Genomic DNA, 26,761 nt, shown 5'->3' with positions numbered 1-26,761 from the left:
GGTGCTCGGGTGCAGTGCGATTTTGGGCGGCTTGTACACGTGCTCGGTTTTCGTCGAGCACGCGCTGCACGCCAGCTCGCGCGCCGTCAAGCGCCGCCTCGGGAAAACACACTAGATCTCCGGTCGCTGAGGTTCCCCCGGCCCATCTGGGACCTCGCTTAGCGCTTTCACGAATTCATCACCGATATTTCCATTCGCGCACAGCACTCGTCGCGCGTAAATGTCGAACGCGTCTCCCGAAGGATCGAACACGACGCCGCCAGCTTCGCGCACAATAATCGTTCCCGCCACGCAATCCCATGGTCCGCCGAACCCGATCTCGAAGAACCCATCCAGTCTACCCATCGCCACGCCGCACATATTCATCGCACACGACCCTGAGCACCGCACGCTGCGTGACTTTTCCACCAACGCTCGCACGCGACCCATAATCGCGTCCACCGTCTTCCCGTCCCTGTGCACGCCAATCTCCGTTCCGATCAGCGCCTTCCCCAGCGTTCGCACCGCACTGCACGAAATTTTCTTCCCATTCAAAAACGCCCCGCGTCCTCGCACCGCGGTGAACATTTCGTCCGATATCGGATTAAAAACGACGCCCACCGTCGGTTCGCCGCCCTCGCACAACCCCACCGACACGCAACTAAACGGATACCCGTGCACAAAATTCGTCGTCCCATCCAGCGGATCGACGTACCAGCACCTCACCGACGTCGTTTTCGACAATTCTTTCGCCCCGCTCGCCGCGTGCGTCTCTTCTCCGACGACATCATCCTCTGGAAACGCTTCCCGCAGCGCGCTCAAGACTAAATCTTCACACAGTTTATCAGTCGCCGTCACGAGATCCACCGCGCCTTTGTACTCCACGCTCGTCTCGTTCGAGCGATCGCGCGTCCACGCGCGCGCGATCTCCGCTCCCGCGACGCGCGCCGCGCGCTCGGCGACGCGTAATTCTCGTTCGTGATCCATCAAAGGCGTCGCCGTCCCGAGGCGGTGCGTCCCGAAGTGTGGCGCCATCTCGCGTCGCGCGCGCGATGCGTCGCGCGAGCGCGGCCGAGGCGTCGACGAGCGACGGCGCGACCGCGCGCGCGGTGATCAAGAGCGAGGCGGCGTTCGCGGACGCGCTCAGGACGCATAAATCGAGGCTGTTGGTCGTCAACTACGGCGCCGAGTGGTGCAAACACTGCGCAAAGTTGACGCCCGCGATCGACGCGCTGCGCGAGCGCTGGGGCGGCGAGGTCGCGTTCGTGGACGCGGACGTGGACGCGCTGCCGTTCACGGCGCGCGCGGTGCGATGGACGCCGACGGTGGCGTTTTACAGAAACGGACGGTTGGTGGACGAGTGCGAGCGAGCAAAGCCGACGCAGGTGGCGGATCGCGCGTGGTTGCACGCGTGTCACGACCCGGACGATGGGGAAGGAAGTAGTGGGAGAAAGTAGTACATTTGTATATTCACGAACTAATGAAGCGATTAATACTCGGCGACGGTGGCGATGCGCTCGGTTTCAGACATGGCGTCGCCGCGAAACCCGACGGCGACGACGTCCTTGCCGAGCTCGAGCGTCCAGGTTTCGGGCGCGCCCGCGGGGACGATTTCGAGTGCCTGATCACCCGCGCTCGCGAAGACGTCCTTTAAGAGTACGTTCACGTCGATCGCTTCGTCTTCTTCCTCGTCCGAGTCGAACAGATCGGCGGTGAAGTCGTCGAAATCGATGTTTAATTTCGAGCACGTCTCGGCGATGGCGGCACGAGCGTCGGTTCTGTTCTTGTTCTCCACGCCTTCGGTGAGAGATACGATGGCGCGTTGCGTCGGTGCCATCGTCAACAAACGTTTCTGGTCTTGCATGCGCTGTGCGTGCACGTCGTACGATGACAACGCTTTCTTGATCGATCGCTCGATTTCCTCGAGATGCGTCACCGTCGCCTCGACGTTCAAGTTGCGATTGTTCGGAGTTTGCTCGATAGCGGGCAAGATTACCTTGGACAGCAAGTCGACAAACTTTTGTCGAATCGCTGATAGCTTTTCTCCGCTCTTCGTCAAGCTTTGAATATTCTTCAGCGCCCGGCTAAGCGTGGCGTGATATTTTTCGTGCAACTCGTGCACCTTGAGCCAATACTCTGACGTAGGTTGAACCGTCGACGACTTGGTGGCGGCGGCGATGGCTTGACGCTTAGTTTCCGCTTGCATCGCCATCGCATCCGTCGCCACGAGATCGGCGACAAATCCTTGAAGCTCGGGATTGATTATCGTCGGACGCTGCGCCCGTAACTGATTCGTCAACGACTTGAACATGTGCAAATCGAGGTGATCTTTGAGCTTGTTAACGTAAATCTGCCTCCTCACCTGCGCGTCTTCGGTCGATTGAAACTCGTTTGCGATCGCCGTCTTCCCTTTATTCTCTTCCAACCATCGCTTCAAGATGTCCCTTCGCATGGTTTTCTGATCCACCGGCGACAACGCTTCAAAATACGCTCGCCCCTCTTCGTACGGCGAACGCGCCGTCGAAGTCGAAGCCGCTTCGCCACCTCCCACACCCTCCGTCTTCGCCCGCTTCGCCGGCGCTTCCGCCATTTTTAAGCCTTGCGCTTCCATATTCTTTTGCGCCCTGTCGCGTATGATCTTCTCCGAGATCGACTCTATTTTGTTTAAAACTTTGCGCTTGTACGACTCTTCGCTCTTGCACTTTTCGAACAGCATCTTCTCCAGCTTCGTCGCCGCCACCCTAGCGTTCGTGACGACCGCGTCCGCGTAGGGCGGATCTTTCGCGGAGAGCATCGCGGTCATGCTGTCGAGCGCGGACGATGCGTGCGCGGTCAGTCTTCGCCCGTCGGCGCGTTTTCGTCGACAATTCCAGATGATTGATGATTGACTTTGCGCGCGCGGTTCGTCGTCGCTCGGGAGCACCACGCTTCGAAACGCACAGTTCCTCGCGGTTCTCGTCGCGATTGACGCGCGAGCGCCATTCATCGTCGTCTTCGCCCATTGTGCGCGGTGCGTTCGCGGCGCGAAGTGCGGTTCGAAGGCGCGAGGAGTCAAAAATGAAGGCTTTGCGTATTACACCAATGCGAGTGCGAGAGAAGAATCAGTGCTCGGTCATGCGATGACGTTTGCAGACTTGGGAGAATCTTTTGCGGTGACGACAAGCTTCCCCGTGGACGACGGGTCGACGTCGACGACGGCGGTTTGATCCTCGTTGACGTCGCCTCGAAGGATGGCTTGGGCTACGGCGGTTTCTAATAAGCTCTGCACCGCGCGCTTCACGGGACGAGCGCCGAATGCGGGGTCGTAGCCGGTGTCGGAGAGTAACGCAACGGCTTCGTCGGAGACTCGGAGTCCAATCTTACGATCAGCGAGACGGGAGGTGACGCGTTCGACTTGTTGTCGAACGATGGCGGTGACTTGATCCTTCGCAAGCGGATCAAAGACGATCCACTCGTCCACACGGTTGATGAACTCCGGTCGGAAGTGTCCACGCACAGCATCCATCACACGCTCGCGTCTAGTTTCTTTCGAAGCTTCGTTGGTGTCGAGCACATATTGACTACCGATGTTTGACGTCATGATGAGAATAGTGTTTTTGAAGTTGATCAAACGCCCTTGCGAATCGGTGACGCGACCATCGTCCAAAATCTGAAGCAATACGTTGAAAACATCACCGTGTGCTTTTTCCATCTCGTCGAAAAGTACGACAGAATACGGACGGTGTCGTACCGCCTCGGTGAGTTGACCGCCTTCCTCGAAACCGACGTACCCGGGCGGAGCGCCAATCAAGCGACTCACAGAGTGTTTTTCCATATACTCGCTCATATCGATGCGAATCATCGCTTCCTCGGTGTTGAACAAAAAGTTTGCCAATGTTTTGCACAGCTCCGTTTTACCCACGCCCGTGGGGCCGAGGAACATGAAACTCGCAATCGGGCGGTTCGGGTCAGAGAGACCCGCGCGAGAGCGCTGAATAGCCTCGCACACAGACTGCACGGCTTCATCTTGGCCGACGACTCGCTTGTGAAGTTCGGCGGGTAAATCAAGAAGTTTTTCCCGCTCGCCTTGCTGGAGCTTGGCGACGGGAATACCGGTCCACTTGGAGATGACGTCCGCGATGTCGGCCTCGGTGACTTCGTCGCGCAAAAGAGTCGGTCCCTCCGAAGTAGCGAGCTCGAGCACTTCCTCTGCCTCGTTTAGTCTTCGCTGCAACGTCATGAGCGTACCGTACTTCAACTCAGCCGCTTTATTCAAGTCATACTCACGCTCGGCGCGCTGAATGCTGTTCGTAACCGAATCAATTTCTTCCTTCAAAGTCTGAATCGCCTTCAACTTGTTTTGTTCACCTTGCCATTGATCGTTGAGCACCGACTGCTTTTCGGTGAGCGCCTTCAGATCGCTGTCGAGCTTCTCAACTTTGGATTGGATCGAGCGCGCGTCTCGCGAAGCGCCTGGTCGCGACAACGATATCTTCTCCATTTGAAGTTTCAAAATCTCGCGATCGATTTCATCCAAAACCGTCGGTTTCGACGTGATTTCCATCTTGAGCTTGGCTGCGGACTCATCTACGAGATCGATCGCCTTGTCCGGCAAGAAGCGATCGGCGATGTATCGGTCGCTGAGCGTCGCCGCTTCGACCAAGGCAGAATCAGAGATCGAGACCCCGTGATGAAGCTCGTAGCGTTCGCGTAAACCTCGCAAGATACTGATCGTGTCCTCCACCGTCGGCTGCGCGATTATAACTTGTTGGAATCGACGTTCGAGCGCGGGATCTTTCTCGATGTACGTGCGATACTCATCCAACGTCGTTGCTCCGATGCATCGCAGCTCACCTCGCCCGAGCATGGGTTTGAGCAAGTTACCCGCGTCCATGCCGTTGCCCCCGCCGCCTCCGCCTCCGGCGCCGACGACGGTGTGAATCTCGTCGATGAAAAGGATAATTTTCCCCATGGAGTCGGAAACTTCCTTCATCACCGCCTTTAGCCTATCTTCAAACTCCCCTCGAAACTTTGCGCCGGCGATGAGCAAACCCATGTCCAATGACATGATTTTCACGTCTTGGAGAGACGTCGGGACGTCGCCTCGAACGACGCGTTGCGCCAGTCCCTCCGCCACCGCCGTCTTCCCTACCCCGGGTTCTCCGATCAACACCGGATTATTCTTCGAGCGACGACTTAAGATTTGAATCGTGCGACGAATTTCATCGTCTCGGCCGATGACGGGATCCAACTTCCCCGCCCGAGCCTCCTCCGTCAAATCCCGCGAGTACTTTTTCAGCGCCTCGTACTTATCCTCGGCGTCTTGATCCGTCACGTTCTCTCCCCGACGCAGCGTGATCACCGCGGCCTCGAGATTCGCGTACGTGATCCCCAAATCCGCCATCAATCCTTTCCCAAATCTCTCGTCTCGCGCCAGCGCGAGCACCAAATGTTCCACCGCCACGAACTCGTCCGACATGCCGCTCGAAATCGTCCGCGCGTCGTCCACGAGCGACTCCAAAAACCTCCCCAGCACCTGTTGCGCCGCCCCGCTCACCTGCGGCTGCCCCGCGATGAAATCACGCGTTCTCGATATCACTAATTTCAAATCCTTCACTCCCGCTTGGGCGAATATCCGCATCGCGAACGCGTCCTTTTGCGAGCACAGCGCCTCGCACACGTGCTCCGTCTCCACGATTTGTTGTTTGCTCTGTTTCGCCACCTCCGGCGCCCGCACGATCGCGTCCCACGCGCGCGCCGTGAACTCATTCTGGCTTATCTTCTTCCCTCCGCTCCCGCCCGCGCCCGCGCTCGCGCGCGCGACCGCGCGCCCTCGTCGTCGCGCCGAGGCTTCGTCATCGCGTCGCGCGTCTTCGACGCCCCTCCCGACGCGCGTCGCCGTTCGACGCGTCGCCGTCGCGCGCGCGCGCCGCGCGCGCGCGACGCCCGCCCGCGTCGTCGTCGTCGTCCCGGTCGCCGTCGTCGCCATCGCCGTCGCTCGCGCGCGCGTGTGCCGTCACGTCGCGTCGCGCCCGGCCCATGACGCCTCGATTCGTCGTCGTCGTCGAGCGCGACGCGCGCGCGCGCGGAGACGCGCGCGTCGAGCGCGACGCGCGTCCGCTGACGCTCGACGACGTCGACGCGCGCGCGCGGTCGCTGCGCGTTCGCGTCGACGCCGACGCCGCGCGGTGTCGGGTGTCGGCGCGCATCGCGCGCGGCGCGCGCGGCGCGGACGCGGTGAGCGTCGTCGAGCGCGCCATCGGGCGACGAAACGTCGCGCGGTGCGCGCCCGTGGGCGACGGCGAGGCGTGGTGCGTCGACGTGGAGCCGGACGAGGGCGAGAGCTTGAGCGCGTGCGCCGAAGCCATCGCGGACGCGGCGAGGGCGATCGCGACGAGCGACGACGGCGACAGGGCGACGTGGGCGACGCACGATTACTTTGGGGAGTGCGATAACGGATTTTGAGGCGCGCGCGGAGACGGAGACGCGGCGGAGACGGAGACGCGGGCGGGACGCGGGCGGGACGCGAGGGCGACGCCGCAGAACGCGACGCTCGTCTCGACTCGAGATGGCGACGCGACGCGCGCGGGCGATCGTCGTCGTCGCGTGCGTCGCGTGGGCGATCGCGAGCGGGGTCACGCGCGCGGACGCGCTGTGGGGACGTCGCGGGGGGGGGGCGAACGCGGCGAGCGCGGGCGCGGCGGACGATCGGCGCGTGTGCTTCGTCGCGGCGACGGTTCCGTGGACGTTCGGCGCGTACCAGGCGCAGGCGCTGGGACTCTCTAAAGCGTTCGCGGATAATGGGTACGAGACGTTTTGGATGCCGCGCGTGCCGGGGGTGCGGTTGCCTCCGGGCGAGTACGCGGATTGGCGCCGCGCTCGCGAACGCTTCGCGGGCGACGTGCGCGCGCCGACGAAAGCGGAGCAAAAGGCGATGGAGCACCTGACGTTTTTGGGCGTGCCGGACGTGCACGCGCCGTACGCGCGGATAAACGAGCTGTCGATGACGATGAAGCAGGTGAACGAGGCGTCGTCGACGCACCGACTGGACGCCTTCGTGTTGCTCATGGATATCGGACAAATGTATTTCGATGGGTACGATTTCGCCGTGCCCGTGGTTTTGTGGATGCCGTATCACCACGAAGAAGCGGACGCGTCGGTGGCGGTGGTCCGGACGTACTCGGGCGTGGCGGCGTTGTCCGACACCACGGGTCGCGCGATCGCGACGGAGCAGCCGCTCACGCGCACGATTCCTCATTTTATCGATCGCGCGTCGCTCAACGCGCTCGCGGACTCTTTCGAGACGAAACTGAAAATCGCCGACGATGTCAAAAATAGACGCAAAGTCATTCGCCGCGCGGTGTTTGATTCTAAAAAGTACGACAGAATGTTCTCGAGGAGCATCGACGAAGTCGACGACGACACCTTCTTGGTGCTCATGCAAGGTGGCAACTACGAAAACTCTGACAGGAAAGGATGGGTGGCGTCAATCAACGCGTTCGCTGAATTTCAACGAGCGAACCCGAAATTAAAGACGCACCTCTGGATTCATACGGTGGACAGCGCTATGACGCAAAACGATCTGAACCACAAGAGCAAGCCGCCCGTCGCGGTTTTGCGAACGGGTATATCCCTACGTGCCGCGCTTCAACGCGCACAAATTCCATCGAACATGTACACGCTGGATGAGAATTTGCACGACAAGGTTTTCACGTCGGCACTGAAAAGACACGCCGACGTGTGTTTGCACACGTCGAAATCGGAAGGTTTCGGCATGGTCGTCCTCGAGTGCCAAGCGCTGGGTACGCCCGTAGTGACGACGAACTACACCGCGATGCGCGATTACACCAAATATGGGTTAGCGGTCGAAATTGGGGCACGTGAATCGATACAAGGTGCGTATTTCGCAGCGCCGAGCGTACCGGGCGGCGCCGCGGCTTTGACGGCTATTGCCACGGGCGCGGCAAGTCTTCCTCTGGTCGAAGACGTGTACAAGTGGATCGATGAAGAGCTTTCCTTGAGCGCGGTCTTTACAAAGTTCGAATCTCTCCTCGGCGAAGCCAAGATTGCGCACGCAAAGCGTACACCGTGGAGCCAAGTCGACACGTACAAAACTAGACCGCTCTTCACCGTGACCACCGATGAATATCCGAGACTCGCGACGTGGGACACTCCTTGGACGCTGTACCACCATCCGGGCGTCGAAGTTGATTACGATACGATTCAGCGGATGTTGATTCAAGCGACAAGTTCAGGAGATTATTACGTCATCGCCGTGGCTCAGACGCGAAGAGAAGGCGTATTACTGCCGTTCGATCCTCAAGATGGTGTGCACAACATCAACCCGTACCACGTCGCTATCGTTCGCACGTGGATGCTCAGGCAGTTTCAAGAGGCGAACAGTTATATATGGTCATCCGTGTATCAAATCATGCAAACGTGCGGCGATCACAAGTTTTTCTTGCCGCTTCCGGAGGGGCTGGCGAACATCAAGCCAAACCTGGATCCGGAGATCGCGAGCCGCGACGAGCTGTAGTTATGTAAGGAGTAATTATAATGGTAGTAGTGCAGTGAATAAACTGACAGTGCGCTAAAGTTGTTTTAATCCTGATGAAAACTTTGGCTGCGAGTCCGCTTCTTGTGCGCGAATGAGCGCTTGGATCGCAGCGTGTTGAGCGTGGCGGTGAAGTTGCCAACCGCCATGAGAACGAATAAGACGCCCGCCACGGACGCTTGCCACTCTCGCATGATGTGGCTTTCTATGCGATACGTCGTCATGACCACGAACAGCACGCTCGCGCCGACGTACAGTTGCATCGCCTGCAAACCGAACAGGAGTGGGTACAAAAGCTTGAGCTGTCCGCCCGAGAGTTCAATCGACGCCACGTCCATGGGCGACGCTTTCCCCATCGCCACGCGCGTGTACAAGCGGAAACGCTGGTATCTATTTTGGACTAACATCACCACTCCCTGAAGCGTGGTGAAGAGTAAGAATCTCAAAGTGAACGCCTCGCACGCGGGCGAATCTAAATCCATCGTCAACACGCACAGCGCCATCGCCGCCGAATAGTAGTGGTGCTTAATCCACCACGGACGAATCGTCGACCCGTTCACGCGCAAAATGTTCTCCCGCAGCGCGAGTGCGGTGTAAAAGTACAAAAGCCACACCCAATACAGCTGCAGTGCGATCGGATAAAACGCCCTCAAGTATCCAATCTGCGTCGCGTCCAGCGCCTTCGGGTGCACGCGTTCGCTGTATCCGAGCAACAACGCCAACGGCGCCAACACGTAAACCACCGTATTTTGATCGCGAAAGTGATAATACTCCTCCTTCAACCGCAATCTCGCCTCTTGTCTCACGGAATTGATCTCCACCGCTCCCCCGACGAACAGTCGCAGAAACCGCGAGTGCGTCGTCTTCGGCTTCATGTACCCGTACAAGTCTCCACCCGGTCCCGCGCCTTGTATCACCCGTCTCGCGCCGTACAGCGCCGCGCGCGTCTCCATCGTATCGTACGCCCCGTCCCCCTCCTTCGCTTTCCCCTCCATGTCCATCAGCGCATCGTTCAGCGCCGAGAGTTCAAGTTTCAGCGACTTCATGTTTGAATCCAACTGCGCCACGCGTCCACTGATCACGTGCGCGCGTCGCTCGACGTCGCACGCCGCGTCCGCGACGGCGTCCGGCGCGTCCCTCTCGCGCGTCGCGTTCGCGTTCGCGTCCATCGCGCGATCGAACGCGTCGCGAATTCGTTTCGCGCGCGTCGCCCTCTGTCGCGCGTCGCCACTCCGCGCGCGCGACGTCGCGCGCGATGCGTCGACTCGCGCGCGCGCGCGCGACGCTGCGGTCGGCGCCGTTCGCGCGCGCGGCGACGCACGCGACGACGACGTTCGACGGCGTCGCGCCGGGCGCGACGGTGGCGTTCGACAGCGAACGCGCGCGCGTGGACGTCGTCGTCGCGCCGCACGCGTCGGCGACGGAGCGCATCGAGATCGAGATCGCGGACGACGCGCACGACGCCGAGTTCGAGATCACGCGCGCGCGAGGCGACGGCGGGCGAGGGGAGGTGGTGCTGGTGCGGGACGCGAGGACGGGGGCGAGGGACGGGACGCGCGCGGCGGTGCGGGCGAGGATACCGCCGAGATTTTGCGGCGTCGACGCGCGGTTGAGGGGGGAGAATTCGACGATTTCGGTGGAATCGGTCGTCGAGGCGGGGGTGAAAGTGCGCACGAACGGCGGGGACGTGGAATTGGGGACGATCAAAGGGTCGACGATGGACCTGGATACGAGCGGAGGCGCGGTGCGCGCGCGAGGATCGGTGAGCGCGGATTCCAGAGTGCGCACCGCGGGGGGGGACGTGACGATGCGCGGTAAGTTTGTTGGGTCGGTGGTGTACGTAGACACCGAACCAGAAGGGAAGTTTCACGCTGAGGCGGTTTTTGGGGATAAAGTGAACGTCAACACCGGCGGCGGCGACGCGACGGCGAAGAGTCTACGCGTGGGTGAATTCGGTCTCGTGCGCACGAGTGGTGGCGCCGTTTCCATCGGAAGTTTAGAGGGTGCGGGTGAAGAAATGATCGGTATCGATTCAGGCGGCGGCGACGTGTCTGTCAAATTCGCCGAGCGCGTGCACATCGCGCACGTCAATTCTCGAGGCGGAGGCATCGACGCCTCCTTTCCGAGCGGCTTCTCTCCCCAACCACACGTCATCGGCGTCTACCGCGACGCGATCGTCGACGATATCGTCCAACTTCCCTCCGCTGACGGCGTCGAGGGCGTAAAATCAGCGCCACCGACCGCTCGCGCGCGTCTCGTCCACGGTTCCGCCGACGAAGTCGCTCGCAAAGTCGCCGCCGCCGCCGAGGGCAGTTTCGTCACCCTCGACGCCTCCAACGTCGCCGACGCCGGCATCGTGCGCATCGACACCCATTCATGGTTCACCTCCGCGCTCGCCGCCGCGCGCGCGTCGTCCAGTCGCTAATATTTATCATCTTTGTTGTTGTAACTGTATTCGCGTTTTGTCGCTCCAGAGTTTGAAATTCCTTTTTCACCCAACCAACTAACTCGTCATCTTTCGAAAGCGCCGCACACGCGCGCGCGCGAGCGCGGCGCGCGGGGCGAGCGCGAAAGTACCATGTTGGCGCGCGTCGCGTCGTCGATGCGCGCGTCGTCGTCGCGCGCGGATCGAGCGACGACGACGAATAAAAGTTTGAGTTTCGACGATGGAGCCGACGACGATGGAGCCGATGACGACGCATCGGTGTCGCTGTCCGACGCGGACGCGCTGATGGCGATGTCGAGGGCGGTGCACGGCGCGGCGCTGATCGCGGCGTCGACGGCGCGGTGTGATTTGGTATGAACGCGAACGCGAACGCGAACGCGAACGCGAACGCGAACGCGAACGCGAACAATTCGCGAGCGAAGAGTGAAAGACTGATGAATGGCGATGCCGCGATGTAGGTGTCGTGTTGTTACATTATGTGTTACCTCGCGCTGTGCGCGTCGACGCGACCGGTGGCGAGGGCGGTGTTACGGTCGACAAAGGCGGTGACGTTTACGACGTTCGTCGCCGGAGGATTTTTGTTCGTGCAGGTCGTTTTTCAAACGTCGTACGCCGCGATCGGGGCGGAACGAGTCCCAACGAAATGGCTGGAAGTGTTCGGGTTGCAAAAGTTCGATGAAGCGACGGTCGGCACGCGTTCGCTCATTCCGGATGCGTTCGTGGCTTTGACGTCGCTGTGGGCGCGAGGCGAATTGAGACGAGAGTTGGCTCATTTGGAGGCTGGCGGGTCGAGAAGAACCACAGCGATTGCGAAGTACTTGCGACGAGGTTTGATGTTCGTCGTCGGGCTGACAGAGGAAGATTTGCGGAATACGATACAGAAATGGTGGCGTCTGCTCGGTTTCATTTGTTGCGGCGTCGTGGGATACTCGGCAAACGGAGTGTTGCAGTTTCTCCTCTTCGTCGCGGTGCACACGCGTTTCGTCGGCGGGCGCGGTGATCCACGCACGTCACGTTTGACGCGACTTGAGCACGCAATTTCAACCACGGGTAAAATGCAATTCCTGACGGGATTGATCATATTCGGGTCGTATGTGTTTACTTCGCTCGGGGCGACGTCGCAGGAATTAGAAACGTCCAAAGTCGCAAACATCTTTGGCTTTTGGACCTTGGGTAGGAATGGACGGCTTTGTTGCATGAAACCGGCGCAAACTGTTGGGTTCATTTTCGCTCTGTTGGCCAACGCATGCTTCGCCTTGGCTGTGTCACACGGCGATATAGATAGTTCATTCAAGTTTCAAGAGCTGATGGGATTCAGAGTCCGCGTGGGAGGGTATCGACCTTTGCTCTACGCTCCAATCTTAGCCGCCGCAATCACGTTCACTGGTTTAGCAACCGTTGGAGGATTGCCCATGAGTATGATTCAAGTTGTGGACATAGTCACAGTTTTGGTGACCATTTTGCGAATGCTGGCGTCAGCGAGAAACCTCAGTGGTACGAGAGGCGCCGATGTTGACGCCAAGAAGTTCCAAGATAAGTGGCTGGTGCGTTTGCGAAATACGCTTTGGTATTATATCGCATTTCAGTACGTGTACATCTCGCTTTTGTACGTCTATAACATACCAGAGGTCGCCGGTAGTCTCATGGACGCGTGGCCGAGTAGTTTGAGTCGACAGCTCACCCCGCTCGACTTTGGTTTACTGCAGACGCCGGCGCTCCTTTCTTGGAAGTACATGTGGCCGCGTTACCTTACACTGGTCATGTGCGTGATGTTGTATTACTGGCTTAACGAGCGTTTGCAGCGCGATAGTGAAGATTACGACAGTGACTGGTACGAAGATGGGCTGCCTGAGGGAACACCGATTCGTCGTCTCGATATGAGTAAGGAATCCGAGTCGACGAAGGTCGAGGACATCAACACCATGCGTCCGTCTATCTTTCTGTATCACGCTACCGCTACGGTATTAAAGCACGTGAAAGACTCGGTAGGTGATGAATTCGAATCCGCGTTACACGGCGTATCCATGGAGCTGCTTTTACTCGTGGCAACAATCTGTGTGGCGTTTCGAGTCGAAGTCGTGAGTATGCTCTACGTCGTGGTTATAATGTTTGCATGCATAGAACTCGCTGTGCCAACAATCCGCGGCAAGGCTCCCGTACCGCTTCGGTATGGAACTTTTAGCGTCATTGGAACGTCGATGAGAATTTTGACGGATTCATGGCGATTCTTGAACCGAATGCGTCGGATACGAAGCAATGTTATCACGGCCGCCGACATAACGCCGCCGCCGATTCAGACAAGGCGCAGTCCATCTGGATCGTCTGGGTGGTTCAGGCGTCACCTGAGGGAATCAGACTATCATCATGCCGCGCCAGTATCAATTCACACTGAGGTGAATGACTACGGATTTTATTTGGCTCTACTGGCGACGATTTCCATCGTGTTCAAACAGCTCACGCTCTTGACGATCTTCCAATCGGGATCGCTGAACACGTTAGTAAACGAAAATTGGGGGAGTTGGCTTGGCTTGATTTCACTTTACGATCCACGTCTCGGCGATGACTTGCAAACCACCACGAGTTGTTGTGCGTGGCCTTACGTTCTCGATTCCACCAAGACATTTTGTCAGGATGCTAGTGTTGCGGCGTCATCATCAAACCAGTTCCCGACGCAAGCGTGCTTGACTTTTACGACAAACTGGTACATTTTTGGAGCGCATTATGCGGTGATCATTTTCGCCGTTTTACACGGATTCTTGCAGAGACGACACAATGTCAAGGTGCAACGGAAAGCAAAATCGACGACGGCGACCGCAGTTCCGCGAGCGAGTTATTGGGCAAAGCTTCGCGGTGAAGTTCAGGGATGCGATGTGGCAAAGAAGTTGAAATTGCTCATCGTCGCCGAGCGCATGAAAAACAAAAACATCGAAACGCCAGTGGGCAAGAAGAAAATCGTCACGACGGATGAAGGCATGTCCCCCATGGTGCAGCAGACGCCGATTCGCGCAGAAGAAGATATATTCGCCAATCTCGTCAAACAGGTGAATGCCGGGAGTTTGAAGCATAGCAAAAGTAAAATCGCACTGTACGGATGGCGCCCAATCGTCATAAGGATGGTTTATCGATTCGTGAAGTGGGATGTCAAGAATACCTTCGAGACACTAGATTCCGCGATTGAGCAGCTCGCGAGCTTGAAGTATCTGCTCGCGATGGCCGTGTTACTGATCAATGCCTTCTTAAAATCAGATGTGACGAGTTCTATATATATCATCATCCTTGGATACTTTTTGGCCTTCAACAATCGCGCAGGAGTTGTGAGATTTCAGTCTCAAGGTTACGCAATACTTCTCATCATCGGCGCCATCTTGGCGATACACATCATGGCCGCCTTGCGCCTGCCGCCGAGTTGGCTCAATACAAATTACTGTGAGACGTGCCCTGAAAAACGGTTTTGGCTCGATATTTGGGACTGTCCGTCCTCCGCTGCCGCAGCGCCTGCGCCGTCAGCGTATTTGGATTGCAACTCGAGGCCAGTTTTTGTACATGAGTACGAAATAATATCTGACATCCTCGTGATGTTACTCGTGGGACATTACGTGCGAAAAGGACACAAAAACATGGTTCGGGACGACGTCCGCACGGCATGGATGCGCGGCTACGTGAAAGCGAAAGGCCAAAAGATGGGTAGCGAGTGGGTGCAGTCAGAGGCGTTTACATCTCTCGCAAACAAAGTCAATACTCGCCTCGCAGAACGGCGCAAGCTCGATGAAACATCAGAACTTTCCTACGATGACAAAATAAAGCGATGGGACGCGGTAAACGTGCAACTCCAAGAGTACGTTCCGAGCGTGGACGCAGACCTTCAAAGGGAAGAAATGAAGCGCGCCAATTGGACGAATCGAAATCTATCGAGGCAAGTTTCAATTAAGGAAGAATTGCAAGTCATTCAAGAGCACTACACTTTCAGCCAAATCGCTTCGATGGCGATTCACGAGCGACGAACGACTGTGCGACGGAGAATTGAAGAGATCATGGGTCAATTCTTCTTGAAGTTCTTCTACAAGTATCTACTTTTGGTCATCGTTATTCTCACTACGACGGCTGCCGTGGCGCAGCACGATAGTGATTTCATATCACTGTGCTATGCGGGAATCACGATTTTGTTTTCGATGCGCTTCAATGAGTTGCGAATAAACACTCGAATATTCCCGAGTCGCGCCCACAAATGGTGGAATGGCGAGTTGTTCCGTCTCTTGCCCGTGTACGTCTTCACCGTCCTCGCGGCGAAACTTGTGTATCAGATCCCCTATATCAAGCCGATACTTCTCAATGGTCGCACTGCGCGACTTGGGTCATGTGTTGTGGGTACGCGCATGTGCGAAACAATTAACTCCTTGTTCGGTGTCCGTAAACTCGGCTCGGCGTGTGACGCTACCATGCTCGCTGCAGACTGTGTGTCTGTGTTGGGTTACAGCTCTGGTTCCATAGGCGTCGACGTCGCGCTATTCATTCTTTGCTCGGTTCAAGCGCAACTTTTCTCCAACGAACGATACGTCCGTGAAGTCTTGCGATTAGAAAAAAACGCAATGGACAAGCGTGCTCGCCGTTCCATCTTGTATCGCAAATACATTCTTGGATGGCGAGCAAAGATTCAACAGGAGATTGATGAAGAGTACAAAATGATCACCGACAAAGTTCGAGCGAGCGCCTTGCAAGCGTCTGAATGGACTCATTTCCAAAAGTTCAGGCACACAATCGACGAAGAGACGGCGGCGGAAAAATATGTTCCTGAACATGTCACTGTGCGGGCACAAAACTCAACCACCGTCGAGGTGAAGTGGAAGATGCGCGGCTCGACTGACGACATCGAACAATTCACTATAAAGCGCGAGCGTTCGCCGCGGACAACGATATTTCCACATCACGTGAACCCAGTGAAAGTGGACGTTGATGCAGAGTCACGGGCACCGTCATCACATGTGATCTCTGGTCTAACTCCGGGTATGAGCTACTCCTTCACCGTGCAATCGTGTTCAAGGTCGATTGGTTACGGACCTCCGTCAGAGCCATCCGACGTCGTCACCATGCCAATGCCGCAAGACGACGAGGAAGGTGAAGAGGTTTTATCGGGCAAAGACAAGTTGATAAATGGCGTTGCCAAGGTTGTCCACGCTGCGAGAAATTCTGCCGCTTACTTGCTCGATCCCGCGCTATATCCGTTGCCCAACGACAAAGGCGGCGAAAGCGAGTGGACTCGAAAAGGAGACTGGGGCGGCGCGAATATCATTACCGGCTTCGGAAAGATCATCTATTCTCAAAGCGAGCGCTTGTTGTACATCGCTTTGGTGTGTAACTTCATCGATCACGTCGATTTGATGAGTGCATGTCTCGTGATCTTCATTTTGGCGTTCGCGGCGATGTGGAATCCGCAGCCACTGCCGGAGATGTGGCGTTTCATCTTCTGGTATTCCGTCGCGTGCTTTTACGCACGGATTTTGCTCCGAAGCAAGGCGTTCTGCATGGAACTTGATGCGAACGCAAAGTTTGACAACCGCAACAAGTGGTACATCAGTGCGCAACCGTATTGTCCGACGATGACGTTGTATGACCCGGCCGCGGACAGTGAGTTTAGCACGTTGAGTGCGACTCTTCTCACCGTCCCACGCGCTCGAAATTTGGTTCGCGATGAAGTCTGGACAGACATATTTCTCATTGTCACGCTCGTCTTACACATGTCACACATGCATAGTTTGGGTCAATGCACGAGGCGCGATGCCATCCCGCTAGCTCCTCGAGAAGATTATCAGACGTACCATGCTGGTGAATTCAAGGACGACATCGACTTGGCGGCGTTGACGTCGCCGCCGCTTGAGGATGTCGCGACAGGAAAAACACGGCAAGTCGAGACGCACCATCTAGAAGGACGCACTAGTAAGGAACGCACTCGTGCTTTGAGACGACGTGAACGGAGAAGGGCGTATATGAGGACGTTCGGCCTCTTCACTAGGGGTATACACGTTGCACAAACTCGTTTCAGAGAATTGGTGACGCAGATTTGTCTTAGCAATTCCGCCAAAATGCCGAAAAGGAATGTCGGCAAACCGGGCGTCGACCTTTACTCCTTGGAGATTTTCTTACAATTAATCATTACTTGTTGGTTTGTCACGGGTTACCGTAACTTAGTCTTCGAGTCTGGCACGGCGCTGAGTTCGACGGAGTCCTTTGGAACGGGACTGACGATTTCCATCGTGTCGTCTGTGATGTGGATAATTGTGATGCGCTTGGTGTATCTTTCGCAGAACATCAAGTTGAAGTTCTACTTGCACTTTGCACAAGTCGTGCTATACGTCTCACTGGTTTTCATTTTCCTTCCGTTACTGGACACGCGTTCATTCGTGTCTCCGCGACATAACTCGCATCTCAAGGCGTTTACGGTTTTGATGCTCTTCCAATTCATCGTCAGCGCGTTGCAACTTCGAGAAGGTTTTAGGGAGGGGTATCAGTTCAAAATCGTCCTCATGCGTTTCGGGAATACCCCTGTAGGACGATTCGTGTACAACCTCATCAACACGTTGCCATTCTTGTTCGAAATACGAACTCTTTTGGACTGGGTCGTGTGCGACACGAGCATAGATTACGTCATGTGGTTCCGGTACGAGACGCTTTACTACCTGTTGCACAAAACGGACATGCTCATCTCGTGGAGACGGAACAGACGCCAGTATTACAGCGGAGCAAAACCTGTGCCTTGGCCCCTTAAGATTCTACTCGGCGGCGGCATCATCGCCATCATCATGCTGTTGCTCACCGGGCCGATTTTCATCTTTAGCACATTCAATCCGGCGTTGACGAGCAACAGAATAGAAGCTGCGACGATGCAGGTGCAATTAGACTTCTACGCGGATGAAAAGACGGAGCGTCACAGGATATACTCTGGGTTCGCGACCGGTTACGGGATGTCTTCGATCTCGCAAGAGGCAATGAAGTCAGAACTTCTCAGAGGTCTTTCCTTTCGCAGCATTGACTCCGACTGCGTGCGGTTTCCAAAGTATTCTCAAAGCGCTTGGATTTTGCCGCAAAGTTCGAAACTAGCTCTCGCACAGTCGCTCAACACAGCAGCAGCAGCATCCACGTGCACGGCCAAGATGACTATCACGACGGAGTTCACTAGACTCGGCCCGCTGAAGGCGAAGACGGTTTCGCAAGACTTGGTGGCGACGCTCACCAACGCGCATTGCGCCGCGCTCGCCGGCGTCATCACCAACGGTCAAGGGAGTATCCAGTTCGCAAACGTGATACCGCGCGGCTTTCATCTCACACCTGAGACCATGGTCGAGATCTTGGATTTCAACACGTCGGCGTACATCGGCTTAAACATGACGCTAGGATCGACGCCGACGGCGAATTTGTGGGAAGTGACTCCGACGTCGCCCTCTTTCCCAACCGCTGCGCCGGATTTCTGTGGAATTGACTCGACGCTACCGCCTTCAGATTACGGGGTTTTATACGCCACCATAAGCGATCGATACCTCGTCGGTTTAGTGTCGAGCTTGGGCTTATCGAGCTACAGTCTTCGCGCGCTGTACGGCTTTGTTTTCGTCACCGTCGGCTTTTTTGTTCGCACGATGTACAATTTCAAACTCTCCGACGTCTTCGTGAACGAAATCGCCAACACTGATGAGCTGATCAACGTCTGTCGAGGTTTGCGTTTAATTCGGTCGTTAGATTATCCCGGAAGACGACGGGATGAAATGAAGATGTACTACTCCCTCATGAGGATGATGCGTGAGTCGTCTCTGCGAAGAGTCATCAGTCGAAACGCCGATGAAATTTAGCGAGCATTTCGCGAGCAAATTTAGTGAGCGACAACAAATCTAGGACTAATGAATCGAATGTCTCCTCCAACCCACGCGCTTTTGTCCGGTGACATGTGCGGCCACCCTGAGGGCGTGCACGACGCCCGCGCGGTCGATTGCGCCGAATTCGTACATCGCCAGAACGGTTCTGAGATAATACGAGAAGAAATCCTTCTCACGCAGCGAGCGCCAGTGCGTTCTAGCGAATGCCTCACACAGCGCCGGGCTTTCGTGACGTCCCAAGCACCGAAACCTCAGCGCGATGGAATTCCACTTGACCATGTATTGGAGCTCCTCCTCGGCGAGGTCTGTAAATTCGTGAATCAACCGCGCGCTCTCGTCGATTTCCCGTCGAGCTCCATCGTCGTCTGAATCCACCTCTGGCGTCGCAGACATCATCGTAAACGACGAAGAGTTGAAATACACACCACGCGCGGGTTCGTCGCGTTCGAGCGGTGCGCGCACGGCTCCACCGCGTTCGGGCGGCGGCCGCTTCGTCCGCTTCGCGCGTCCCGCCGCCGCCTCTTCGCGCGCCTCCTCGGGCGACGACGTCGGCGACGACCTCTTCGCGCGCTTCTCCGTCGATTCCGTCGGTGTCTTCGGCGGTGACGGCGAGCCGTCCGCGCGTCGTCCCGTCGTCGTCGTCGCGCGCGCGTCCGCGTCGCGTCGTCGCGCCTCGTTCGCCGTCGCCGCCTCGACCGCCGTCGCGTCGCGTTTCCCCGCGCGCGCGCGACGCACGGCGTCGTGGAGCATCGCGCGCGCGCGCTCGAGCGTCGCGCGGACGCCCGATAGCCCTCCGGGCGGCGACGCCATCGCGCGCGCGCGGGCGGCGTCTGGCGCGTTCGCGACCGAGTTCGTTGCTCGGGCGCGACGAGACGACGCGGAGCCGTACACGACGTGAAGCGTTCTCTACAATACAAAACAAAAGAACAACAAAGAGCGAATTTACGATTCGACTCAACAAAGCGAGCGGTATTCGTACAGAGCGCGCGCGCGCGCGGTCACAGGTCGACGGCGGCGCACAGAGCGCCGAGGGCGTCGGCGTCGGCGGGCGCGGACGCGCCGTCGACCTTCTCGAGCGACGTGGTCGTTTGAGGGTGAGCCAGACGTTGGCTTCTGCGCTTCGCGCGGGCGTAACACCTGTTACACACGACGGCGTTGAGCATGCCCGCGCGCTCGAGCACGGCGAACTGCGCCGAAAGACTTCGCCACTGCGGCGTCTGGTGCGTCCCGCACTCCGCGCACGTCTCCGTCGATCGGTCGTACATCCGTTTTCGCCCGCGCGCGTCGCGCTGGCGCGACGCGGCGTTAACGGCATCCTTTCGCGGCCGTCCTCGACCTCTCTTCTTCCTTCGAACCTCTGGCGGCGCTCCGTTCGCGCCCGGTCCTCCCGGCGGTCGCGCGCTCGCCGCGCGCTCCCGCTCTCGTTCCCGCACCTTCGCGCGCTCGTCCGCGATCCGCGTCCGTCGCAACCGCGCCAAATCCATCGCGTTCCTCTTCGAACTCTCCTTCAAAAACGCCCGCTTTTCAAAAAACTCAAACGCGTCCGCCGTCCCTCGCCCTCGTCCCTCCCCCGTCCCTCCCTCGTCCCTCTCCACGCTCACGATGTCCACCGACACGCTCGCCGGCCCGAACGTATCGAACGTCACCGCCGTCTCCTCCGCCGTCAACCGATCCCCTCGTCCGATCTCTCGCGGTTTCAACCGCAGCAAGCGATCGTACGAGTGCTCGCTCAGCGTCGCGATCTCCGCGCCGCTCAGGATCCCCGTCGCCGAACTCCCCCCGTCGCGCGCGCTCGCGTCGCGCGCCGCGCGCCCGCCGTCGTCCGCTCGCGCGCGCCGCGAGACGATCATCGCGCGCCGCGTTCGCGCGCGCCGAACTCCCCGCGCCGCGCGCGATCGCGATCCCGCGCGATCGCCCGTCCGACCGACCACGACGTCGGACGACGAAAATATCCACGCTCCTACACGTGCGCCATGTTAAAGTACGAACGATTCAACGCATTTCAAGAGATGTTCGAGGGATCAGACGGGATTCGCGACGACGGCATCGCGCGCCTCCGCGTGCGCCATGTTAAAGTACGAACGATTCAACGCATTCTAAGAGACGTTTGAGGGATCAGACAGGATTCGCGACGACGGCAGCACGCGCCTCCACGTGCGCCATGTTAAAGTACGAACGATTCAACGCATTTAAAGAGATGTTTGAGGGATCAGACAGGATTCGCGACGACGACGATCCGTCGCGCGGCATCGCGCGACGCGCCGTCGCCGCGCGTCGTCGCGCGACGCGACGCGACGCGACGCGACGCGATGGCGTCGCGCGAGCGCTCGGAGGCGCTTCGACGCGCGATGGCGCGACACCGCGCGGGACGCGGAGCGAGGGAAGAGACGCGGCGGGACGCGGGACGCGCGGCGACGGAGGACGCGAACGCGCGCGCGCGACGACGCGCGGAGGCGCGAGGCGTCGACGCGCGGCGGCGCGAGGGCGACGAGGGGTGGCGGGCGATGGCGCGCGCGCGGGCGGAGTCGCGACGGGCGAGGGAGACGGCGAAAGGCGCGGGAGGGAGGCGCGAGGCGGGCGCGCGGGACGACGACGCGCGAGGACGACGACGAGGCGAGACGGCGAACGGGACGGAAGGGAGGGCGGACGCGACGGACGCGCGCGAAAAGGCGAGGGCGAACGAGACGACGCGCGAGGAGGCGGCGACGCGCGCGCGACGGGAGACGTCGGTGGCGACGGTGGCGACGGGTCGGAGGGCGTCGGCGGCGGCGCGTTGCTTTTGTTTCGCGAGCGCGGGGGACGAGGAGACGCGGACTTTGGAGGATTTAGACGACGAGGCGGCGCGCGAGGGCGCGGAAACGTTCGCGTCGACGTCGCGCGCGGTCGAAGCGGTGGTCGAGCCGGTGGTGACGGCGACGCGCGTCGCCGAAGGAGAGGACGCGGATTCGAGCGAGCGGGAACGCGTCGCGCTCGACCGGGCGCGAATGGAACGCGAGGTGCGCGAGCTTGAAATTAGGTTGCGTTCGGAAGAAGACGCGCTGCGTGCGCGCGAAAGATCGCTCGTCGAGAGGGAAAATCGAATCGCCGAGCGCGAGCGGCTCGCCGCGGATAAGGAGACGGAGGCGGAGCGTCGGTTGGCCGAGTTGCAGATTGAGGAAAAGCGATTGCTAAACGTCTCGCAATCGCAGAGGCGGCAGGATTCGTCCACGAACGCCACGGCGGCGCCAGAGGGTGATTTGAGCGACGTCGGCGAAGCGGGGTTGAAGACGGAGCTCGGTCGAATGCGAAAGACGACGAAGCAGTTCACCGAAAAAGAGCGCGCGATGATTGAGCAAATAAACGCGCTGCGTCGAGCTCGAGACGCGAGCGAGGCGCGCGTGCGCTCGCTCGCGGACGAATTAAAGGACACGAAGAAAGACTACGAGATGTGGTCCAAGGAAGAGAAGGCAACGGAGCGTAAGTACTCGTCGGTGGCGGCGCAGAGTCCAGCGGAGAGCTCGCCGAGCCCGGCGCGGACGACGCTCGACGACAGAGATTTGCCCGAGTGGCTGCGTTCGCCCGAGCCAGCGCGACGAGACACGAATCTCGGGTCCCCGGTTGGACCAGATTCTGTGTCTCCGACGTACAAAAAGTTTTCTCCCGCAAAGTTGATCATTCCCGAGGAAGCGTCTTCCAAGACGTCGATCGAGAAAGATGCCCCAAAGACGCTCAGAGAGAACGGCGTTCAGCATCCCATCTTCAGCGCCGTTCGTAACGGGCGCGTAAGCGAAGCACAAGAAATCCTTGTGCACAATAGCACCGAATTTGACGTCGACACGCGAGATTCGTTCGGAAACACCGTTCTCATCGTCGCTGCGCAAAACAACCGCAAGCGCGTCACCAAGATGTGCGTTCGCGCCGGCGTCCCGCTCGACGCTCGAAACAAGCAAGGCAACACCGCGTTGCACTATTGCTACGGTTACGGGTACTTCGAGCTCGGCGAGTATCTGGTTAGCAAAGGCGCCGACGAGCGTGTCACGAACGCCGCCGGAGAAACAGCGTACGACGGCTTGAGCGCCGAAAACAGACGCGCGCTCGAATCCACCAGACGCGCGATCGTCGCCTCTCGAGACGCCAAGCGTCGGTCTCGTCCCACCGCGCCCGATCGCGACGAAGCGTCATACCTAGCGAGCTATTCCGACGCCGAATCCGCCGTCTCGTTCACGGATGACGACGAGTAAATGTATGTATCATAGAGCGCGCGCGCAGAGCGCCAGCCCGGTTGTAACCCTCCGGCCCGACCTCACTCTTCGCCTCGCACGATGCTCGCTCGATCGGCTCGTTCGCTCCGCAAGACCCTCACGGGCGTTCGCGCGTTCGCGTCGGGCGTCCCCGATGTCATGGTGCGCGCGCGCGCTCGAAACGACCGAATACGCGACGCGAAAGAGTGTCTGGCGGCGGCTTATCCACCGGGACACTTTTTGACGACGAAAACCGACGCGTGCGCGTCGCGCGCGCCCCGCGCGGCGGCGTGGCGCGACGAGATCGACGACTGACGATATGCGTACGCACGCGACGCGCGATATAGACCGCGGCGGTGATCCGCGAGACGGGACCGGCGTCGAACATGAAGATCGAGAAGGATTACCCCACGCCGAAGCTCACGGCGGGGGGCGTCATCGTGAAGAATAAGTACTCCGGTATTAACTTTATCGATACCTACCATCGAAGTGGTTTGTACAAGCGCGAGTTACCCTTTATCGGCGGTCAAGAGGGTGGTGGATACATCGCGGCAGCGAGCGACGAAGCCATAGCGCAAGGCGTCAAGGTCGGCGACCGCGTGAGCTACTCGTCTGTGTTTCAAACGTACGCGCAGTATACGGCGGTGCCGGCGAGCAAGGTGATCACGGTACCGGAGTCTATTCCTTTGGACGTCGCGGTGTCGTGCGGGGTGCAAGGAATGACGGCGCACTACCTCACGCACTCGGCGCACGCCGGGCTGGTGAAGCCGGGCGAGTGGATGTTGATTCACGGCACCGGCTCGGGCACGTGCCAATGGGCGGCGCAAATGGCCAAACTTCGAGGATACAAGGTCATTGGAACGTGCTCTAAGAGCAAGGAGGACATCGCGCGCGCCACGGGCGTCGATGAGCTCATCGTGTACGATGAAGCGCCGGGTACGTCCTACGAAGACTACACCTCGGTCGACCTCGTGCCGCGAGTGATGGAAATCACCAAGGGCGAAGGTGTCAAGGCTGTCATCGATGGCATCGGCCTCGCCACGTACGAGACCTCCATCGACGTCTTGGCTCGCCGCGGTATCTTCGTTTCCTTCGGCAATGCCTCCGGCGCCGTCCCGGCGTTCCCGCCGCTTCGCTTCATCAACAAGTCTGGTTACTTGACCCGCCCGAAGTTGAACGACTACACCGTCACTCGCGAAGAGCTCATGGAACGTGCGAACGACATCTTCGGCTGGATTTCTTCTGGCGAGCTTCAAGTCGCCGTCGACCGCTGCTTCCCGCTTGAGCAGTGCGTTGAGGGTCACAACTACCTCGAAGCCGGTAAATCTCGCGGAAAGGTCTTGTACGAGATTAGTGATTGATCAAGCTCGTACGAAGCGCGAACACCGTCGAAAAACACACGTAACCAATATTACTAATGAAATCTAATGAAGTTGTTTTTATTTATACTTGCGAGCTTGCGTAAGTTTTACAAAATTGCTGCTGCGGCGCGGGCGCGGGCTTATTCGGTGTCTCCCCATCGCACGTTGAAACGCGAAGCCAGGTAGTGAGCGCCGATCGGACCACGAGATCCGTACGGGTAAAGCTCCGGTGCGATCTTTTGCTCTTCGATTTTGTCTAAGAGCGGGGTGAAGAGCTTCCAAGCCGCTTCGAGTTCGTCGTTGCGAATGAAGAGACGCTTGTCGCCGTTGATGACGTCCAAAATCAAACGCTCGTACGCATCCGGAAGCTCAACTTGACCGTACGCGTTCTTGTATTGGAGATCTAAAATCGTTTGATCCAATCGCTGCCCCAAACCCGGGACTTTGTTGTTGATACGCAAGTAGATCGCTTCGTCTGGTTGAATGCGAATCACGAGCTCGTTGGTGACGTGCTCAACTCTACCTTGTCTTTCCCCGTACAAGTTACCAGGTGCGTGACGGAACTGCACGCGAATCTCCGCTTGACGCTTGTGCAAGGCCTTACCCGCCTTGAGCAAAAACGGTACGCCGTCCCAACGCGCGTTATCGATGAACAAAGCCATCGCGGCGAACGTCGGGCAAAGCGACCCCTTCGGCACTGTCTCGTCGTCCAAATACGCCGGATACTTCTTCCCATCGGTTTCTCGTCCTTTGTACTGACCCAACGCGACATTATCCATCTCAATCGGACGCATGCAGCGAATCACCTTGACCTTTTCGTTGCGAATGTCCTCCGCGTCCAGGCTCGCCGGTTCCTCCATCGCAAAGAGCGCCAAGATTTGCAGCAAGTGGTTCTGCATAATGTCGCGAATGATGCCGTAGTTATCGAAATAACCACCGCGACCTTCGGTGCCAAAGTTTTCACTAAAGTTGATTTGCACGTTGCGGATGTAGTTTCTGTTCCAAAGCGGTTGGAACATGATGTTCGAAAAGCGCATGACGGTGAGATTCTCAATCAACTCCTTCCCGAGGTAGTGATCGATGCGATACGTTTGCTCCTCGCTCAAGTCTTGCGCGAGCGCCGCGGTCAACTCGCGAGAGCTCGTCAAGTCTCTCCCGAACGGTTTCTCTACGATGACTCTCGTGTCCCCAGTCTTGCTTTGGCACTCGCGCGCCGCGTTTTGCGCCACCGGTACAAAGATGCTCGGCGGAATGCTCAGGTAAAACACGCGCTTTACGCTGCTAACCGCGCGTTCGTTTTCGCACATCAACGCGTCCAACGCCTTGAAGTCCTTCGCTTGATCGTATTGACCCGGCACGTACACGCACCGCGCGAAGAATTCTTCCGACTTTGCCGCGCAGTCGCTCTCCCCCGCCTTACTCCAGTCGATGCGACACGTCAACGACTCCGCGATTTTATTCCGAAACTCCTCCGTCGTCATGCTCGATCGCGCGTAGCCGTAAATCATGAAATTCTTCGGCAACCGTCCCTCGTAATACAGCGCGAACAGCGCCGGGTAGATTTTCTTCTTCGCCAAGTCCCCGCTCGCGCCGAAGACCACGAACGACAGCATCTCCCCTTCGTCGTCCCGAGTCTTCCCCGACGCCCTCACCTTCTCCTCCTCGACCCCTCCCGAGGCCGTTCCGAGATCCACGAACGTTTCGTTCACCCCCCCGCGCATCGCGACGTCGCGATCGCGTCGCATCACGACGCTCAGCCGTCGATGCCTCTCGACATTTCGCGGATTGCGTTGATGATCGCCGCCCCGCGTCGCGCGTTTCGCCGCCTGCGCGCGCGCTCGCGCCGTTCGCGTCGCGCCCGTCGGGCGCGCGTTCGGGAACGTCACGGCGCGCATGCTCGCGGGCGTCGCGCGCGCGGTGCGCGTCCAGCGCGTCGCTGTGCGGCGTCGATCGTCGCTCGGGACAAAAAGCGCACGCGCTGGCGACGACGTCCAGCCTCACTTTTCGCTTGATTCTATGATCTGGCTCGAGAGTGACGCAATACGCGAGGGTTGTGCATCTTGAGATTTTATTTTTCGCGAAAACGCTCGAAAACGGCGAGCGTTTCCGACGCGGTCGTCGGCGCGCCTCGGACACGGCGACGCGCGATGGTGCGCGCGCGCGCGCGCGACGCGGCGACGAGGGACGGAGACGCGGCGCGGCGTCCCGAGAAAGACGGCGAGACGGCGCGAATCGGGACGTGCGCGGAGGTGGAGCTCGTGACGGATGAGCGCAAGGCGGGGGAGATGTGGCGCGCGGAACGGTTTCGTGAGTTTCGATGGCGCGTGCGGTGCGCGGGACTCGAGGGCGAACCGAGGTTCGTC

At 58.6% G+C, this 26,761-nt stretch overlaps 11 protein-coding genes across 11 annotated transcripts; 5 read left to right on the top strand and 6 right to left on the bottom strand.

Moving 5' to 3' along the window:
• Positions 1 to 111: 111 nt before the first annotated feature.
• OSTLU_38679 (predicted protein) lies at positions 112 to 966 on the bottom strand (the record flags this gene model as incomplete). Its single annotated transcript, XM_001417836.1, has 1 exon — positions 112 to 966. The coding sequence occupies one exon, from the start codon at positions 964 to 966 to the stop codon at positions 112 to 114; it is 855 nt and encodes a 284-aa protein (XP_001417873.1).
• Positions 967 to 1,148: 182 nt separating this feature from the next.
• On the top strand, positions 1,149 to 1,391 carry OSTLU_9279 (predicted protein; the record flags this gene model as incomplete). Its single annotated transcript, XM_001418074.1, has 1 exon — positions 1,149 to 1,391. A coding segment is annotated over one exon (243 nt), but the record flags the coding sequence as incomplete, so codon positions are not given.
• A 77-nt stretch (positions 1,392 to 1,468) lies between these two features.
• OSTLU_92816 (predicted protein) lies at positions 1,469 to 2,965 on the bottom strand (the record flags this gene model as incomplete). Its single annotated transcript, XM_001417835.1, has 1 exon — positions 1,469 to 2,965. The coding sequence occupies one exon, from the start codon at positions 2,963 to 2,965 to the stop codon at positions 1,469 to 1,471; it is 1,497 nt and encodes a 498-aa protein (XP_001417872.1).
• A 126-nt stretch (positions 2,966 to 3,091) lies between these two features.
• CLPB1 (chaperone, Hsp100 family, ClpB-type) lies at positions 3,092 to 6,326 on the bottom strand (the record flags this gene model as incomplete). The annotated part of the gene is made up of 2 exons (XM_001417834.1): positions 3,092 to 5,768; positions 6,232 to 6,326. 2 exons carry the CDS (start codon positions 6,324 to 6,326, stop codon positions 3,092 to 3,094), a joined length of 2,772 nt encoding a protein of 923 aa, XP_001417871.1.
• A 200-nt stretch (positions 6,327 to 6,526) lies between these two features.
• OSTLU_15588 (predicted protein) lies at positions 6,527 to 8,494 on the top strand (the record flags this gene model as incomplete). Its single annotated transcript, XM_001418073.1, has 1 exon — positions 6,527 to 8,494. The coding sequence occupies one exon, from the start codon at positions 6,527 to 6,529 to the stop codon at positions 8,492 to 8,494; it is 1,968 nt and encodes a 655-aa protein (XP_001418110.1).
• A 65-nt stretch (positions 8,495 to 8,559) lies between these two features.
• On the bottom strand, positions 8,560 to 9,387 carry OSTLU_38761 (predicted protein; the record flags this gene model as incomplete). The annotated part of the gene is made up of 1 exon (XM_001417833.1): positions 8,560 to 9,387. One exon carries the CDS (start codon positions 9,385 to 9,387, stop codon positions 8,560 to 8,562), a length of 828 nt encoding a protein of 275 aa, XP_001417870.1.
• A 380-nt stretch (positions 9,388 to 9,767) lies between these two features.
• OSTLU_94419 (predicted protein) lies at positions 9,768 to 18,793 on the top strand (the record flags this gene model as incomplete). Its single annotated transcript, XM_001418072.1, has 8 exons — positions 9,768 to 10,326; positions 10,357 to 10,733; positions 11,549 to 12,131; positions 12,240 to 14,384; positions 14,451 to 16,070; positions 16,194 to 16,889; positions 17,142 to 17,610; positions 17,665 to 18,793. The coding sequence occupies 8 exons, from the start codon at positions 9,768 to 9,770 to the stop codon at positions 18,791 to 18,793; spliced, it is 7,578 nt and encodes a 2,525-aa protein (XP_001418109.1).
• A 1,022-nt stretch (positions 18,794 to 19,815) lies between these two features.
• Positions 19,816 to 20,667, bottom strand: OSTLU_15585 (predicted protein; the record flags this gene model as incomplete). The annotated part of the gene is made up of 1 exon (XM_001417832.1): positions 19,816 to 20,667. One exon carries the CDS (start codon positions 20,665 to 20,667, stop codon positions 19,816 to 19,818), a length of 852 nt encoding a protein of 283 aa, XP_001417869.1.
• A 1,473-nt stretch (positions 20,668 to 22,140) lies between these two features.
• Positions 22,141 to 23,037, top strand: OSTLU_92812 (predicted protein; the record flags this gene model as incomplete). Its single annotated transcript, XM_001418071.1, has 1 exon — positions 22,141 to 23,037. One exon carries the CDS (start codon positions 22,141 to 22,143, stop codon positions 23,035 to 23,037), a length of 897 nt encoding a protein of 298 aa, XP_001418108.1.
• An 80-nt stretch (positions 23,038 to 23,117) lies between these two features.
• OSTLU_45840 (predicted protein) lies at positions 23,118 to 24,454 on the top strand. The gene is made up of 2 exons (XM_001418070.1): positions 23,118 to 23,199; positions 23,385 to 24,454. The coding sequence occupies exons 1-2, from the start codon at positions 23,119 to 23,121 to the stop codon at positions 24,396 to 24,398; spliced, it is 1,095 nt and encodes a 364-aa protein (XP_001418107.1). The 5' UTR covers position 23,118; the 3' UTR covers positions 24,399 to 24,454.
• Positions 24,455 to 24,520: 66 nt separating this feature from the next.
• OSTLU_45668 (predicted protein) lies at positions 24,521 to 26,017 on the bottom strand. Its single transcript, XM_001417831.1, has one exon. The coding sequence runs from the start codon at positions 26,009 to 26,011 to the stop codon at positions 24,539 to 24,541; it is 1,473 nt and encodes a 490-aa protein (XP_001417868.1). The 5' UTR covers positions 26,012 to 26,017; the 3' UTR covers positions 24,521 to 24,538.
• Positions 26,018 to 26,761: the final 744 nt, after the last annotated feature.

This window comes from Ostreococcus lucimarinus, chromosome 5 (genome assembly GCF_000092065.1).
Source record: "Ostreococcus lucimarinus CCE9901 chromosome 5, complete sequence".
In the NCBI taxonomy this organism is placed as follows: domain Eukaryota; kingdom Viridiplantae; phylum Chlorophyta; class Mamiellophyceae; order Mamiellales; family Bathycoccaceae; genus Ostreococcus; species Ostreococcus sp. 'lucimarinus'.
This window is presented reverse-complemented; position numbering and strand designations above follow the sequence as displayed.

Coding starts and splice junctions, on each gene's coding strand:
- OSTLU_45668 (XM_001417831.1), bottom strand. CDS start 26,011: ATGCTGTCGTTCGTGGTCTTCGGCGCGAGCGGGGACTTGGCGAAGAAG.
- OSTLU_45840 (XM_001418070.1), top strand. CDS start 23,119: ATGCTCGCTCGATCGGCTCGTTCGCTCCGCAAGACCCTCACGGGCGTT. Junction 23,200..23,384: donor CGGGCGTCCCCGATGTCATG/GTGCGCGCGCGC, acceptor CGCGCGATATAG/ACCGCGGCGGTGATCCGCGA.